This window comes from Micromys minutus (genome assembly GCF_963924665.1).
Source record: "Micromys minutus genome assembly, chromosome: X".
Classification (NCBI taxonomy): Eukaryota; Metazoa; Chordata; class Mammalia; order Rodentia; family Muridae; genus Micromys; species Micromys minutus.
This window is the reverse complement of record NC_137970.1, coordinates 40,849,001-40,865,505: the sequence shown is the minus strand read 5'-3', so window position 1 is coordinate 40,865,505 and position 16,505 is coordinate 40,849,001. Positions and strand designations below refer to the sequence as shown.

Genomic DNA, 16,505 nt, shown 5'->3' with positions numbered 1-16,505 from the left:
ACAGAATGAACACGAGGTTGGGTGGAGAGCCAAAGGATAAAGGGTGATAAAGGGTTGATGACATGAGCTAGTTTAAGAAGCCTAGATAAATGTCTAAGATAGATGGACGTGAATTCAGCAGCCAGCTGAAGAATGAAGACTTCAGTTCATTATTAGTAAGACATTCTAGTATAAATAATGTTTTTATTTTATTTAAAAAGTTTTAGATTTATTTTTATTTTATGAATATTTTGCCTGCATGTGCATATATGTACACCATGTGTGTGTGACTGGTATGGGTGGCTATGGGTGGCTGTTAGTATGTTGGGAGCTGAACATGGATTCTCTTTGAGAGCAGGAAGTACTCTCTTCAGCCCCTTCTATTTTAGTTTTTAAAATGTATTTTATTTGTGTGTGTATGTGCATGCGTGCTTGCGTGCATGCATACACACACACATATAAACATATGGTTATGCTATGATGTCTGTGTAGTGGTCAGAGGACATCTTGTGAAGGAAGTCTGTTCTTTCCTGTAAAAGTACCTTTTATTTGCCTGGTTTATGGTTTATTTGTCATCTGGGAGGCTTTACTGCCTCTGCCTCTTTGGGCTACTCTACTCTCCCTTTCAACTCTATGGTATATTCCTCATGAACTCTACTGTATTTCTGAATTCTGAACTGTACTCCTTCCTGTACTGTCTGTCTCTTTCTTAAATAGCTTCCCTTTCCCCTCTCTTCTCTTGAGAGTTGGGCATATCCTATTCTGTTAAATGTCTCTGATTCATCACTCTTTCTGTTATTCAATTAGATATCACTTTCAAATGTGGGTGCTTCCCTCCTTCTACAAACTAACTTTACTTTCATTGTTTGAGACTAAAGGTGAGTACTAAAAGTGTGTCTGTATTCCAGCCAGAGGGATTAAAAGTGCGTGCTAGGACTGGAGGGATGGCTCAGGGGTTAAGAGCACTGTTCTTCCAGAGGTCCTGAGTTCAATTCCCAGCAACCATATGGTGGCTCACAACCATCTGTAATGGGATCTGATGCCCTCTTCTGGTGTAGATGAAGACAACTATAGTGTGCATGTATATAATAAGTAAATATTTTTTTTAATAAAGTGTGTGCTAAGGGCCGAGCCACATCCTAACAAGAAACAATTCATATTGTGCTGGTTCCAAGCATAGATCACAGATTGTTACCCTTGATGGTGGCCTTTGCCCATTAAGCTATCTTGGCCCAAATTTCTGTAACAAGACAAGATAACCCAACACCAAGGTTAGAGGAAATAGTTGGCTTTCTCCCAGACTCTGAAAGAGACAGCATTCTGGCTTCTTTCTGTTTTCTGCCATTCTGGCTTTCACCCTTCTAGCTTTCTAAAGGTTTACTAAGGAGTAAGGCTTGGCCTTTATTGCTCTTTTAGAAGAACATCTTTAGAAGACAAATTTTAAAATAGATAGGTTTAGTAGTGATTGAGACCAACATACTAAGTGTAGTATTGCAGAATCCAGACCAAAATCTTATTTATCTTTATCTGTCTTTTAGGTCCTAGGGTTCTTATTGAAGTCAGTATTAATGGTCCTGAAAAAGTAAATATGGGCAGAAATAAACTTGTTTTAGTATATTTTAGCATATTTTAATGTTTTGTATATATTAAATATATTTCATATTATATTCACTTGATTCTTGTTTAAAGATACAAGTTCAAAAAAAGCAAGGGTACATTTAATTTAAACAGGTATCCAGGCTCATGTTCCTGTCCTATTACTATAATGAAGTAGTTACATTATTTTAAAATTAAATTTAGAGATAGTGGCTTTGGTTGTATCTTTTGTGTTCTCTATTGTACAGGCATTTTTGAACTCCCCCCCCTTGTCATAATCATTTCTTCAAAGTAAAGAAAGATAATATTAACAATCCACTTTTGGATTATAATCAAACCATTATAATGAGTTTGGAAATTGTTAGTTTTTTTTTTTCTTGGTTTCTACTTTCTAGCAAAGATAGTTCATAACGCTATATTTTAACATAAAATCTATATTGAATTCAGACTTTTAAGAATGGCAAAGGTTTTGTAGCGAGTAGAGGAACTGTGTGGAATGGTTACATTGAACAATAAAGTTGCATTGCTCTACACATTCATTTAAAATCTATTTCTTTAGTGATTTCAAGTATATAGAACATTGTTATTATAATCACCCTAAAACTTCATCTTTAAAGCTTGTTCAGAGATTTTTTTTCTTTGCTTCTCCATATGAAATTGTTTCTATAGGTGAAATTCTCAGGTAGAGTTGGTCCTAAGTTGTATCTCTATAAAGAAATAGACACACATTTATTACATTTCTCTTTCTGAGAGGGAGGGAGACTATAGGCATTGTAAATTAGGCATCTGCAATAAATTATTGGACCACGGACTTTAGTGTGCTGAATTTTAGATGCCGTAGTATCTACTATCGCAGCAAGTTCCTAGTTTTCAATCTTCAGATGGGTTTACTGAGGCTTCCTTATATAGCATGCTTATATTTGCTATAGTTCTCTTAATAATGAGATTGTTCACCAAAATTTTATTTCTGTTTTTAGGTCAAATGCTAGACAAGATGGGAAGATGATTTGCTAGTTTCAATTTTTAGAATAGAAAAAAAAGTAAAACATATGAGAGAATTCCTGGGTGGCTTGGGATTATTGATAATTTTTTTAAATACTGAGTTTTAGTCATTAAACATTTTTTGTAAACACTAGGAGATGAAAATAAAGGCTTGAGTTCTACAAACAGGCATGTTCTTGTACTTTTCCCTCTTCTTTCATTGGGGGACCATCTCACAGCCTTTGTTTCCTTATCTAGAAAATGAAGCAAAAAACTCCATAGAAACATGAGAGAAATAGCAAGATGCAATGCAAATGGGAGTTATTGCTAGAAGTAATTTTAATTTAAAAAATTATGCACTTCTGTTTTGGAGGAGCCTTATTCTAAAGTACTAGTTCTCTTGACTGCTGAAGAAGACACTTAGACAGAAATCATACATAGGATGACTCAACTTAATCGAAGCTTTGTTTTTAGAAGTTTCATTTTTAATAGTAGCTTTAAAATTACAGTGAAATTATGAGTACTTAACAGAACCATCAGAGTGTACATTAAAAAAAAACTTCTGTAATATTTTATATTCAGAATAATTTCACAGGTTGAGTAGGTAGGGCAAGTTCTCAAGGTGAAAATCTGAAGGTAAATTCTACTTGTGTATAATAAAAATAGCTGTTATCAGGGAAGTCAGTGTACTGGAAATGCATCTTCCCATCTATTTATGAAAGCAAACAGGTTTATTTTCAAAACTCTGAATTAGAGATGAGTGTATGTCATTGTGCATGTTCTAAGATGGTTAGGTTTTCCAGTCATTGAAGGTTTTATAAGGGTCCTGACAGACAAGCTTACATGTCAAAATAGTAAGACTAGTCTTGATCTTTGGAATCAGGAGGACATCTTTTTAGTACCAGTGGGGGTTTTTGTTGCTTGGTTGTTTTTTAATGACTTTATTTAACTTTTTAAACTGTGTGTGTATGTCTGGGTGTTTGTTACTTATGTGCTCGGAGGATAGGGTGTTGGATCCTTTGGAGCTAAAGTTATAGGTGTTGTGAGCTACCTGCTGTGGGTGCTAGGAATTAAACTTGTCTCTCGTGGAAAAGCTACAATTGCTCTTAACTACTAGGCTGTTTCTCCAGCCCCCGTCCCCTTTTTGTTGTTATTTTGATTTATGAGACAGTTTTGTGTTATGTAGCTTCAGCTTTCTGAGTGTCTTGCTTAGTATTGGTTTGTAAAACTTTGTTCAAAGTTTAGTCAACTTCATCAATCTTCAACTGTGCCCTGATGATGAAACCCATGTATTCTGGACTCTTTTACATAGATTGGTGAGATTTTGGGGCTAGCTACTGTTTAAAATTTTAAAATGACTATTGGTTCAGTTATCTAGATTGTGAGAATATTTTAAACAATCTTTTTTGTTTGGTTGGTTTTTTTGTTTTGTTTTGAGACAAGTTTTTCCTGTAGCTCCTCTCTGTCTCTGTCTCGCTCTGTAGACCAGGCTGGCCTCAGACTCAGAGACCCATCTCCCTCTCTCTGCCTCCCAAGTGCTGAGATTAAAGGTGTCCACCACCACCCTGCAAGAGTATTCTTAATACTCTAAAGTAATCACACCATTCACTGCTGGGTTGATGGCACATGCTTTTATTGATAGTTTTTGAAATTTTATTTCTCTCTGTGTGTGTTTGTCTGGGCACATGAGAATCATGTACCACAATATGAGGACATTGTGGTTGGTGGTTCTCTCCAGGCATCAAAATCAGGCTTGGTGGCAAGCACCTTTACCTGTTGAGCCATCTTAATAGCCTAGTACAGGACTTTTAATGCTAGTACTCTTGAGATTAAGGCAGGAGGGATGCCTCAAATTCAAGGCCAGCTTGGGCTATATCGAGACTTCCATACTTGGCTGGGCTACCGAGTAAGAACCTGTCTTAAAGAAACAGGAAATCCTTCCTTTTCCTCTTTTCTGTTACATTCTCGCTCATAATCATCCCCCTGACTTCGTTCTTTTGTCATGACTTCTTCCTGAAGTAGCATACTATCCAAGTACTACTCATCTCAAGTAGGTGTTCTATCTACCTTTTTTCTTATTCCTACTATCTGTTGTTTTTATTGAAGGCCTTATTGTCTGTCATCTATAGCAGACTTATAAGTGTTCTCCCTGCTTTGTGTCTTAATCAAGTTCAGCCCATCCATGTTTTCAAGGCCAGCAAGATGGTATAGTAATAGGCCTCTGATCTCATCATTGCTTAAAGATCTCTTATCACTTGCAGCAGATGTTCTCATGCCTCTGATCAGGGTTAGGGCTTTAGGGTCCCTCTAAATCAATCTCCTTTTTTCTCACTTTCTTGGCCCCATGTCCCTACATTTGGATTATATAGAATTGCTTGGCTAGAGAGAGACTCACTCTGAGTCTCTCTCTAGCCATCCTCAAGTTCCCCAAGAAATTTTGATGTCTGACCTGATTGAAACATTTGCAGCTTTCCAGGATTGAGTCTGAGCGTCTCTGCCATGTGCAGAAGGCCCTTTAGCAGTTGTCTGTTCACCACCTTTACCCTCTGTTCTTCCATACTGCTTGTCTCTGTACCTGCATTCATAGTTTGTTCTTTACCTGAATGAAGTAAGTGCCCTTCTCATTCTTTCAGTCTGAGTAAGATATCCTTCCTTTGTCTACTTAGAACCTTTTAATGTACAAGAAACACTATCATTTTGGATGCTGATCCTCTTTTATGGTCTATACAAACTTCTTATTAAAGATTGCAGAGAGCTTAGCATCGGTTTTCTTCTATAATGTGAGTTAACAGGTGTTTATCTTTTCTCCATAAGGCACCTTTATTTTCAGTTACTTCAAATAAGATACATATAAAAACGTATTTTAGTCATTTTTGAGACAGGGTCTCACATATAACTGTGGCTGTCTTTGATTTTTTTTTTAAAGCTATATTTTCTTTGTGTAGCCTTGACTGTCCTGAATCTAGCTTTGTAGACCAGGCTGACCTCAAACTTAGAGATCCACCCGTGTCTGCTTCCTGAGTGTTGGGATTAAAGTAAAGGCATGTGCCAACATGCCTGGTTTTGTTTTATTAAAGAAATCATTTTAAGAGATTTTTAAAAAAAATTTGGTCTTAATTCTAGGTAAGTCAGGTTGACAAGTTATTAGTATATTCTTGCCTTTTGACTTTTTTTTTTTTTGCTGTTTTGTTGTGTGCATTTGTTTATCTATAAGGATTTAAGCTAAGTAAATGTAGGTTTTGAACCCTATGGAGAACATGACAGGACTTTATGGCACTACAGTTGTATCTTGTTTTAATTAATATTGGTTGTAAACAACAACAACAAAAAAAAAAACAACCCCAGATGATTTAGAATTTAAAATGTAAAAGTGATCAGAACCAGCAACATTTAGCCTTGCTTGCAGTACTGCCTAAAGAGTCATGATATATAAATCTCATTTCTGATGGAAAAAAAATCTTTAGGTAGTTACACTATTCACTAGTTTTTGATATAATATAATTGCTTTTGCCAGTGTCCATCTCAAACTCTATAGATCAAAAGTTAACACAGACTCTGACTCATGTGGTTTGAGATTTAAATTCTGTGTAACTACAAATAGTCAACCTTTCTAGACCTTTATTTGCTCTTTTGTAAAATGTCAACAGTACTTTATCTGCTTCACAAGGTTGTTGTGTGTAGTACTTAGTCAGTAAACAGTAGTTACATTTATTATTGCTCCAGATAAAATAGTCATCTGACTACTTGTCTGCTCTCCTGCTGGAGTGCAGACTTACTCTGACATATTGGTATTTCCCAATACCTAACCTAAGGTCTTAATAATATACAATTACAATTGACCATTTGATGAACTGAGTAAAACATAAATATCCAGCCAGAAAGAAAACAATGAATGTGGGAGAACACCAAGAAGAGAACTAAAAAGAAAAAGGAAAAGGCTTGTTGATGCCCATAAGGTCTCTTTATTCTAGGCCTTGGACCTGTTTCCCTTCACTTGGGGCAAGCTAGGGCTAGTTGAGCTTAAGAGCATAAAGAATAAACAGTTTTATGGTTCATTCTTTTCTTTTTCTTTTTTTTTTTCTTTTTTTGAGTTGGGGCTTCTCTGTACAACCCCCTGGCTGTCCTGGAACTTGCTCTGAATCATGTTGGCCTTGAACTCACAGAGTTCTGCCTGTCTCTATCTCCCAAGTACTGTGATTAAAGGCTTGTGCCACCACATCTAGGTCTTGTTTCTTTAATAGACTTAACATTGATAAGTCTAACATTTTATGATGAATTGTCCTAGGTGCTGAGTTTTTATTAACCTTTACCATACTTTGTGTTGCCAGAGATGTCCCTAAATAATGTGTGATAATAAGGTTACTTATAATGGCAATTACATTTTTGGGGGTCTTTCTAAATATCTAAGAGTATATTTGACATCTTGTGTTTTATTTTCCGTAATATAACACTGATTACTTTGGTGACTTTTTTAACTTTGACTTCTATAAGGCTTTTAAGAGTGTTGTTGGCTGTTTAACACTTTCCTATCTTGTACCTTCTTTCCTTTGTTTCTTTCTTCTTTTTTTCTCTTGGCCCCTCTTATTTTGTCTTTCAAGAGGACAGTTGGGTATATCAGAGTATGTTTGAATTTATATGTTGTAGTATTCACCATCAAGGACCTTAACTTAAAAGTCACAAGTTAAAGTAATATATATGTGTTACTTACATAAGATATGTGTTATAAGGTTTGTTTGTTTAGGGTTTTTGGGGGTTTTGTTTTTGTTTTTGGGGACAAGGTTTTCCTAACCAAATTCGACTTGGAACTCAGAGATCTGCCTGTCTTTGACTCCTCAATGCTAGGGTTAAAGGCATGTGCCATTGAGTCTAGCATTTTATAGGTTTTTAAGCAGTCCTTTCTGGCAGTCATCATTTTTTTTTTAAACGTATTATTCTGATGAAAATAGATCACATCAAAAAATTTAAGAATAGTAGCCATGAGGTAGAGTTTATTCATATGAAGGCCGTGCTTTTTCATTTTACTATTAGAACATTATTTAAAGGTCTTCACCTTAAATATTAAGATGTGTTTAGCAAAGGCTAAATACACCCTTTTATTTAAAGTTTCTAGGCTACCAGGCAATTTTTTTGTAATACTTTTTAAAATATCTTATCTCAGTTTTAAAAATCTTTAGAAAGGTATTTATTGAACCGTCTACTTGTCTAGATTAAAATCATCCAATTTTATGTGACTCAAGTGAAAGAGAATGTTTATTAGCAGCAAAACAGTAACGTTCTGTTTAAGCATTTTCTATTATTACTTGAGCTGTATTTTCTGCTTGCTTAGTGGATGATGCTGGTAAAATAGAACATGATGGTTCATCTGGACTGACGATGGACAACGAAACAGAAATTGATCCTTGTAAAGTGGATGGCACTTGCCCTGAAGTCATCAAGGTGTACATTTTTAAAGCTGATCCTGGAGAAGATGACTTAGGTGAGCAGTGCTGAGCAGTGCTTCAGTCTAATTCTTTTTGGGTTATTTAGACTGAGAAGATATGAACCCTTTTTTTGAAGATAAATAAGTTTAGCATAGTATCAGAGAAATATGTTTGAAAAAGGAAGAAGTAGAAATGAAATTTTAAAGCAAATTCTTAGAGCTGCTGTTTTCTTTGATAGGTGGAACTGTAGACATCGTTGAAAGTGAGCCTGAGAATGAGCATGGAGTTGAACTACTTGATCCAAACAACAGTATTCGCGTTCCCCGGGAAAAGATGGTTTATATGGCTGTTAATGACACTCAGCAAGAAGAAGAAGAATTGAGTAAGTACATGGTCTTTCTGTGGGAGAAGATGTTTCTAAGTGTTTCTCTGTCTCTTTTTAATGGTCTGTATTTGAAGGAAATAAGTAGCATTATTTTAGAAATTATTATGCTTCCATGTTCTCAGGGAATCATTGACTTGTATGTTTAGAATGTTTGCTACTTTAAATTATGGTGAAAACCAAGAAAAGAGTCCAGCAAGTGTTTGAGTGTTTATTTTACAAAAGCTGTATTCTAGGTAATGTTTAGACTTCCCATTTGCATATTAGCGAAATTCAAGTGAAAGTATCTTTTCTATGAGCTCTGAGAACCTGATCAGAAAATTTCATATTTTCTACTTAGATGTTGCTGAAATTGCCGATGAAGTTTATATGGAAGTGATTGTTGGAGAGGAGGATGCTGCTGCAGCCGCAGTGGCAGCGCATGAACAACAGCAAGCGGAGGACAACGAAATGAAGACCTTCATGCCGATCGCATGGGCAGCTGCTTACGGTAAGTCACAGAGCCGCTCTTTGGACACGAATTTGTGACTGAAAAACTGTTTTTTGTGGTTTACTACTACTTGTGTGTTACTACTTATATAAGTATTATTTGATTTAAACAAGAGTAGAGGAGGACTAGAAAGACTACTTTTGGTCCTGACTTTAAACAGGCATTTCCTCCTGTTTACATTATAATATAGAAGGAAATATACAATATGAAGTATACAGACTTTGAAGCTGGAATGTTTCAGCTTAACTGTATCGGGTCCATGGCTTTAAAATCTTGGGAGATAGCCTGGGACCCCTGGGGGAAAATTCTGTCACGTGTTTTAGCTTTGGAAGCTAGGCATTTCCAGTGGTCTTACTATAATGAGCGTACTTATAAAAGTCTAGAGTTGGGTATATCTGTCATTCATGAGTATCATGGCTTTTCATTGTTGTAGTTAATAAAGAATTCCTAATTCTTTATAACTTATAATACTGTATGGTTTTTTTTTTTAATACACATTGTTAGGTAATAATTCTGATGGAATTGAAAACCGGAATGGCACTGCAAGTGCCCTCTTGCACATAGATGAGTCTGCTGGCCTCGGCAGACTGGCTAAACAAAAACCAAAGAAAAGGAGAAGACCTGATTCCAGGCAGTACCAAACAGGTGAGGGCGCGCGAGTTCCACGGTGCAGCGTGCTCCGCAAGCTCTCAGGAAATGATAGCGTGCATCTACAGGGGTATCGTGATGGCATTTTAGTGGCTAGACTATACGTAGCTTTTGTGTATTGAATTTCAGAATTCAGTGATATTCATGAATGATTTTATTGACTGAAAAGGACTGGGAAATGGATCAAAGAAGGATGAAAAATGTTCAAAACTTGAATTATGTGGAAATGAAAGGGAGTCCTTTCATTAATGTTGGCAGTATTTCAGTTTTGAAAAGATATTAAATATATATTCAATATAGAATCAATGGTTGCAATTGATGGAGCAACACAATAAGTACTGGAGTTTGTATTATGTCCTATATACCGGTTTGCATATTAAGACTTTTATTGGTATATTTAAGCTTCATCATAAGTTAACATAGTAAAGCAGGAGTTCTAACAAAATCTTTATATGAGTATTTCCCATGGGAATCTAAATGGATGAGGCTTACTCCATTTTCAGTAGAAATTACATATTTATTAATTGATTTTGTTAAAATGGAAAAGGCTAGTTTAGTGTAGCCCAAGTTCTTAGGGCTAGGTTGTTGTATATCTTAGACTGAAAATGAGAAAAAAATGTGTAGCATGTAGGCAAACAAGGAGCCCTTGACTGTAGTGTTCAGAGCACACTTGCATCCAGACTTTTGATCGCTTATGCTCCTTTCCTTTCTTAGCAATAATCATTGGCCCAGATGGACATCCTCTGACTGTCTACCCTTGCATGATTTGTGGCAAGAAGTTTAAATCGAGAGGCTTCTTGAAAAGGCACATGAAAAACCATCCTGAACACCTTGCCAAGAAAAAGTACCGCTGTACTGACTGTGATTACACTACCAACAAGAAGATAAGTTTACACAATCACCTGGAGAGCCACAAGCTAACCAACAAGGCAGAGAAAGCCATAGAATGCGATGAGTGTGGAAAGCATTTCTCTCATGCTGGGGCTTTGTTTACTCATAAAATGGTGCATAAGGAAAAAGGAGCCAATAAAATGCACAAGTGTAAGTTCTGTGAATATGAAACGGCTGAACAAGGCCTATTGAATCGCCACCTTTTGGCAGTCCACAGCAAGAATTTTCCTCACATTTGTGTAGAGTGTGGCAAAGGTTTCCGCCATCCATCAGAGCTCAAAAAGCACATGAGAATCCATACGGGAGAGAAGCCCTATGAATGCCAGTACTGCGAATACAGGTCTGCAGATTCTTCTAACTTGAAAACACATGTAAAAACTAAGCATAGTAAAGAGATGCCATTCAAGTGTGACATTTGTCTTCTGACTTTCTCGGATACCAAAGAGGTGCAACAACATGCTCTTATCCATCAAGAGAGCAAAACTCACCAGTGTTTGCATTGTGACCACAAGAGTTCAAATTCAAGTGATTTGAAGCGACATATAATTTCAGTTCATACTAAGGACTATCCTCATAAGTGTGACATGTGTGATAAAGGCTTTCACAGGCCTTCAGAACTCAAGAAACATGTGGCTGCCCACAAGGGTAAAAAAATGCACCAGTGTAGACATTGTGACTTTAAGATTGCAGATCCGTTTGTACTAAGTCGCCATATTCTCTCAGTTCATACAAAGGACCTTCCATTTAGGTGTAAGAGATGTAGAAAGGGATTTCGGCAACAAAGTGAGCTTAAAAAGCATATGAAGACCCATAGTGGCCGGAAAGTGTATCAGTGTGAGTACTGTGAATATAGCACTACAGATGCCTCAGGCTTTAAGCGGCATGTTATCTCCATTCATACGAAAGACTATCCTCACCGCTGTGAGTACTGCAAGAAAGGATTCAGAAGACCCTCGGAAAAGAACCAGCACATAATGCGACATCATAAAGAAGTTGGCCTGCCCTAACAGTACTCTTCACAGCTGTTTGTAGAGAAACTGGCCTTGAAACAGAAAATTCATTTAAAAGCCAATCAGTCTTGTTCACGTACAATACTGTATATTGATTTATGCTGTGTACAAATAGGATTATTGCTTCTAGTTGACTCTTTGTTTTTACGTTTTGTTCAATAGCGTGTTCTGAATTCTATTCAGTTGTTTAATACATGGGAAAAAACAGCAACAAGTTAGTTGCTTTTACTAAAGTAATCCCTGATTCTATACTGAAGTTTTCTATCTTAGAAGTTTTATATTTATTTTAAAATATTTACCTTGCTTACCTTGATGGTACTCTTGTAAGACCAGTTAACTCATGGTAACTCTGCATTGGTAACTGAAAGGATTCATGCGAACTTTTTGTCTCACAAATTTCTCACAACTAAATCGTCAGAGACATCTAATGGAATGGGAGATTTTGTTTGTATGGTGAGGTCTCATGATAGTAACATGGAAGTCATTTACTTGTCTTGCCTAGTATTGTAGACTGTATGACAATGAAAGTTTTCATATGAACTTTTGTGTTCCTGGCACCGCTGTGTAGACGAGCAGTGGCTGGGTTTGTGTTTACTTTTCTTTCTGATTTTTTTTCCTTTTTAGTGAAGAAAATATACTTTTTTTCCTTTAGACTCTTTATATCTTTTGTCAGTGTAGTAGACTTTTAGAAAACCTTGTTGGAAATTTTTGCTTGATCTTGTTGTATTTTGATTATTTTATCTGTGCTGCTTTGTCTTGGAATGGTTGTGTGCTCCAAATGAAATTTAACTGAAGACTGCATTTTGGAATCTCCTAGGGGTAACTTGTGGCTCATAGGATCTTTTGCAACTTTATATATGTAAATGTACCCTGAATTATATATATCTATCTATATATACACATATATATGTAACATGTATCTGTGTGTATTGCTTATTTTACATACTTATTATACACACAACCCCCAGTAGTAGTTCTTTAAAATCTATAATGAAAAGTATTAAATTTACAGTAACGTGAAAGATCCAGGGATGCAAGAGAGAGCATTTTGTAAGTCTTGCTCTTCAGAGAGACTACTCAGGTGAAGAATTAGAAGGAAAATAAGGACACTAGTATTTTTAAAGAGTAAAGGTATTTTCTTTTAAATATCTTTGGTAATTGAAAAATAATTGAAAAATAGAGGTTAAGATGTTTATAGATACAATGTTTTCATACAGTTTCAACTCCATGCCTTTATATTTTTCTGAAAAGCTAATGGGTATCCAGACATGAATCCCCCAGTTCTCTCTGAAAAGCCAGAGAGAGAGCTCTTGTCTGACCAAGCAAGGGGGACAGAAAGGGAGTGATGGCTCCATGGACCAGAGAACGGGTGCTAATAAGGACTTAGACTTGGCCAATTGAGCCTGCTCTGTTAGTTCTTAGTTAACTTGAAAAACTTGACACTCGCTTGTCTTGGATTACATGATAGAGGTGTAGTCCAAGTGTGTGAACAGTCTGAGGCCTCACTTGGATCCTCACCAAGTCTTTCACAGTTTTGTTTTTGAGAGCTGGCAATTTGTAACATACAGGTCTGATCGCTGATGAAATTTGTAAAAATAAGTTGGATATTAAGATTTTTGTTAAGTTGTCTTTTTGGAAAACAGTTTCTAGAGTCCCTGGAATTGGCTGTTGGCACACGGGTCTGGCACATCACGGGAGACTTAGAAGTTTCTTCCCACTCGATAGTTGCCTTGCTGCCTCATTATGGTGCTCCATCCCTTTCGTGCCGTTAGTTTTTACCTTCCATCCTTCTCTTTGTCATCAAGATTTGTATTCAAAAGTTATATTTTTGGGGTTAGATGTCTTGAGTATTTGGTGTTTGGCAAACCTCTGAAGTGCTAGATTGATTTAGTCTAGTTCTAAATCAAATTCTTAAGGCTGGTATGAACTTCATCCTCAATGCCAGTCAGTGTCAAGGCACAGATTCCCTAGGCTTTCCATCCGATGGGGAATCCTTCTGCCTTTGTAGCCTCCGCAATGTGCTTTAAAAATACATCACAGCTATTTTTTGTTTTATTGCCCTGTTATTCTTGAAAGCTGTCCTTTTTTGTGAGAACTTTTAAAATCTACTTTATTATTTTCCCCAGAAGTAGTGTAAAACAGCTAACATTGAAATTTATGAAATTTAAAAACCATCTACAATCAGTACAAAACTAATGATTGGACTATTTAACATATATTTTTTTAAATAAATTGAAAGATAAGGAACAGAACACCTTACACACTTTATATTTCTCTTTACATAATCTGGAACCACACACAGTTCATTTCTTTTTAAAGCACAACTTAAGCCTTTAAAAAGGTATTTAAGGGTTTGGTCAAGTGAATATAAAATGTGTCTGTATAAAAAGAAAGTGAAGTAGTCACTGTTATGTACTGACATTAGTTACAACCTAGTTTTAATTCTTAAAGCAAAATTTGATTAGCAAAGCTAAAAAAGGATGTTTCAGTTAAATGTTTTAAAGAGGTACAGATTTTTACAAGGACATAATATAAGTTATTGTTCTGTAGAAATATCCTATTAAATATTGTATGTCCCTCCCTCTGTATACTTTGTAAAAAAAGTAAAATACATAAAAAGAAAATCATATAGGGGATGTGTGACATTATTGTAATTGTGTACTTGAGAATAACGTGCAAAAATAAAAATCAGAATATTTTCCTGTTAACGAATGTTCAGTCTATTTGATACCAGTACTAAGTTAAAGCTTTTTCTTAAGAAAATGTACAGTTTTTGTAAACTTAATAAACATCAAAAGCAGTGGATTATTTTCATCCCCTATTTCTTAATTCCTTTTATGCAGCAGTGGAATGCAAAATGCTTGATTGCTTTGAATTTTGTGACTTGGATGCAAATACTGATATTTCAGTCCTGTGAATTTGCAAGTAACATTGAGAAGTTAGGAGGTGATTGGTGAGTCCTTTGATGAGCATGTCCTTGAAATTAATTTTTTTCTTTTATCTTTGTAAATGATTTGTTATATTAGCATCTCCGATTCCCGTTATAAATTACCCATCCATAAAGTGGGTTTTGAAAGCACTTAAGATTTGTTTTATTATCAGTTCATGACACATTGAGTCTGAGATCCTACCTTTGTGTCCAGGTTAGAGGCCTCTAGTAGAAGGAAATCTTGGAGGATGGTCACTATAGTGGTGAAAATTACAGGTTGGGTAAAAGTCAGGAATCCTGAGAGATGGGCAGCACTTTTGATTTTAACAATGAGATTCTGTAATCCAGAAACCAGTGTTGGCCTAAGAGAGATGAGATGACAAATAACCAAAACTCGAGTTACATGTCCATGAGAATGTGGTGGATGTCAGTCAGTCATAAGAGAGAAAATCTGACCTCACCCATTCTGTGAAAATATGCTGACCTATTATCACTGAGGATCTCAGTATTAATTTCCTGCAAGATCTTACATTTGTATAAGAAAACGCAAAATCAATCAGCATCTTAAAGAGGATCCATGTCAGAATAATGTCTGTCAGCAAGGTAGTCTGCCCTCTTAGTCCAGTCCCCAGTGAACTGGGACAAGGCATTAGCCCTAGCAGCCTGTGTTTCAGTGAGCGCCCCTGGTGATTCTGCTGTGTGCTCAAGTTAAGTGAAAGTGATCTTAGAGCACTTGAGGAAGCTAAAGATTAGTGTGATGTTTTGTGCAGTAGTCAAGAAGCTCACCAAAAGCAGCTAGAGATGGCACAGTGAGAGTAAATTAGAACCCAGAGACTTTGGCTTTATCGTTTCTCTAAAAGTCCTGAGTCTTGTTAGTCACTAAGTACATCCTTCAGTGCACATCTTAATAGCTTGTACCTCCTACTCTTACATAGCCCATAATGTTGCATTCCTGAAACATAGGAAGACTTGATAAGTAAAGAGAAGGACTGAAAATTGTGTGTTCTTGTATGTGTTTAATTGGCCCAGAGTTACTAAAGTAATTCATATTAAAAAGGACATCTTGCTGCATTTTACAACTTTTTAGGAGGTCAAAGTTAAGTTTGCCCTAATGATTTTGTTTTTATCTTTTGTTTCATGTATATATTGTTTGCCTTTTTCATAAAATAATTCTTGGATTTGTTATATATTGTTCCTGTTATTTTTGACATCTTTGCTATTGTAAATAAATTCCTATTTTGTTTTAAGTTACCCTAGTGGAGTGTTGGCTATAGACAAGGCATACATGAACACTTGAGCACACATCACACACATGCACACAGAAATGAGACTTGGATCACACGACCAATCCCCACCTTGTTACAAGCCCAGTGTGCTGTGACCCCTTCACTTTAGCACTTCTCACCATCAAGGGAACCACTGTTGCTTTAAGTACAGCACCTGTAACTACTTACATTTTATTTGGCTAGATTGAAAGGCCGGCAGACTCCCAGGATGCTCCTGACTCTGCCTCTCCCATACTGACATCACAGGCATGTGTCACTGGGATTTTTCCATAGGTACTGGTGATTGGACACCTGGCTTCATGAATGCACAGCAGCACTGTACTGGCAGCCCTCTCCCCAGCCCTATTTGGGTTTTAAAATGGTTTTCTGACCTCTGATGGAAAGATTTAATCAAATTGAGGCTACAAATCAAGAATTATTTTCTTTTCCTTGGTTTTCCCTTCCCATTTTTTTTTGTCTTGCTGGTTTTGGAGAACACCAAGGATTTGCCACTAATGACCTGGTAAGACTGTAAGGCCACTAGGGTACGTTGTTACCAAGACCCTTTGCATGAGTTCTAGATGACATAGAGTTATGTGGATTGCCACAGAAATCTCTTACTTGGGCTACAATTACACAGTAGTAAGCTAGGCTTGTGAATTCACTTTCTTGAAGAAGGCAGTTTCTGATTGCTCCATGTTTGGTTTGACTTAATACAGAGCCTATTTCTTTTACCTGAGGTCCTTGGAAATAGTAGAGATCTATGTTGAGGTTTTGGAGGTTCTGTTAGCATCTGTCCTCCCTTGAGTTGTAATTGTGTTGGAAATATGCACAAGAAATCACATGTTGAGGCTGGAGAATGTGGCTCAGTGGTTAAGCACACTTGGAGTGCTAGATGACCTGAGTTCAGTTCC

General features: G+C 36.4%; 1 protein-coding gene across 1 annotated transcript in view; it reads left to right on the top strand.

Moving 5' to 3' along the window:
- The window catches only part of ZFX (zinc finger protein X-linked), a 43,846-nt gene extending 28,331 nt beyond the window's left edge, over positions 1 to 15,515 (top strand). Inside the window, exons 5-9 of the mRNA XM_080909903.1 lie at positions 7,883 to 8,032; positions 8,215 to 8,358; positions 8,699 to 8,848; positions 9,353 to 9,493; positions 10,211 to 15,515. Of these exons, the coding sequence (XP_080766029.1) occupies positions 7,883 to 8,032; positions 8,215 to 8,358; positions 8,699 to 8,848; positions 9,353 to 9,493; positions 10,211 to 11,394 (1,769 nt within the window). The 3' untranslated portion in view covers positions 11,395 to 15,515. The remainder of the gene's footprint in view (positions 1 to 7,882; positions 8,033 to 8,214; positions 8,359 to 8,698; positions 8,849 to 9,352; positions 9,494 to 10,210) is intronic.
- The last annotated feature ends 990 nt before the right edge of the window (positions 15,516 to 16,505 follow it).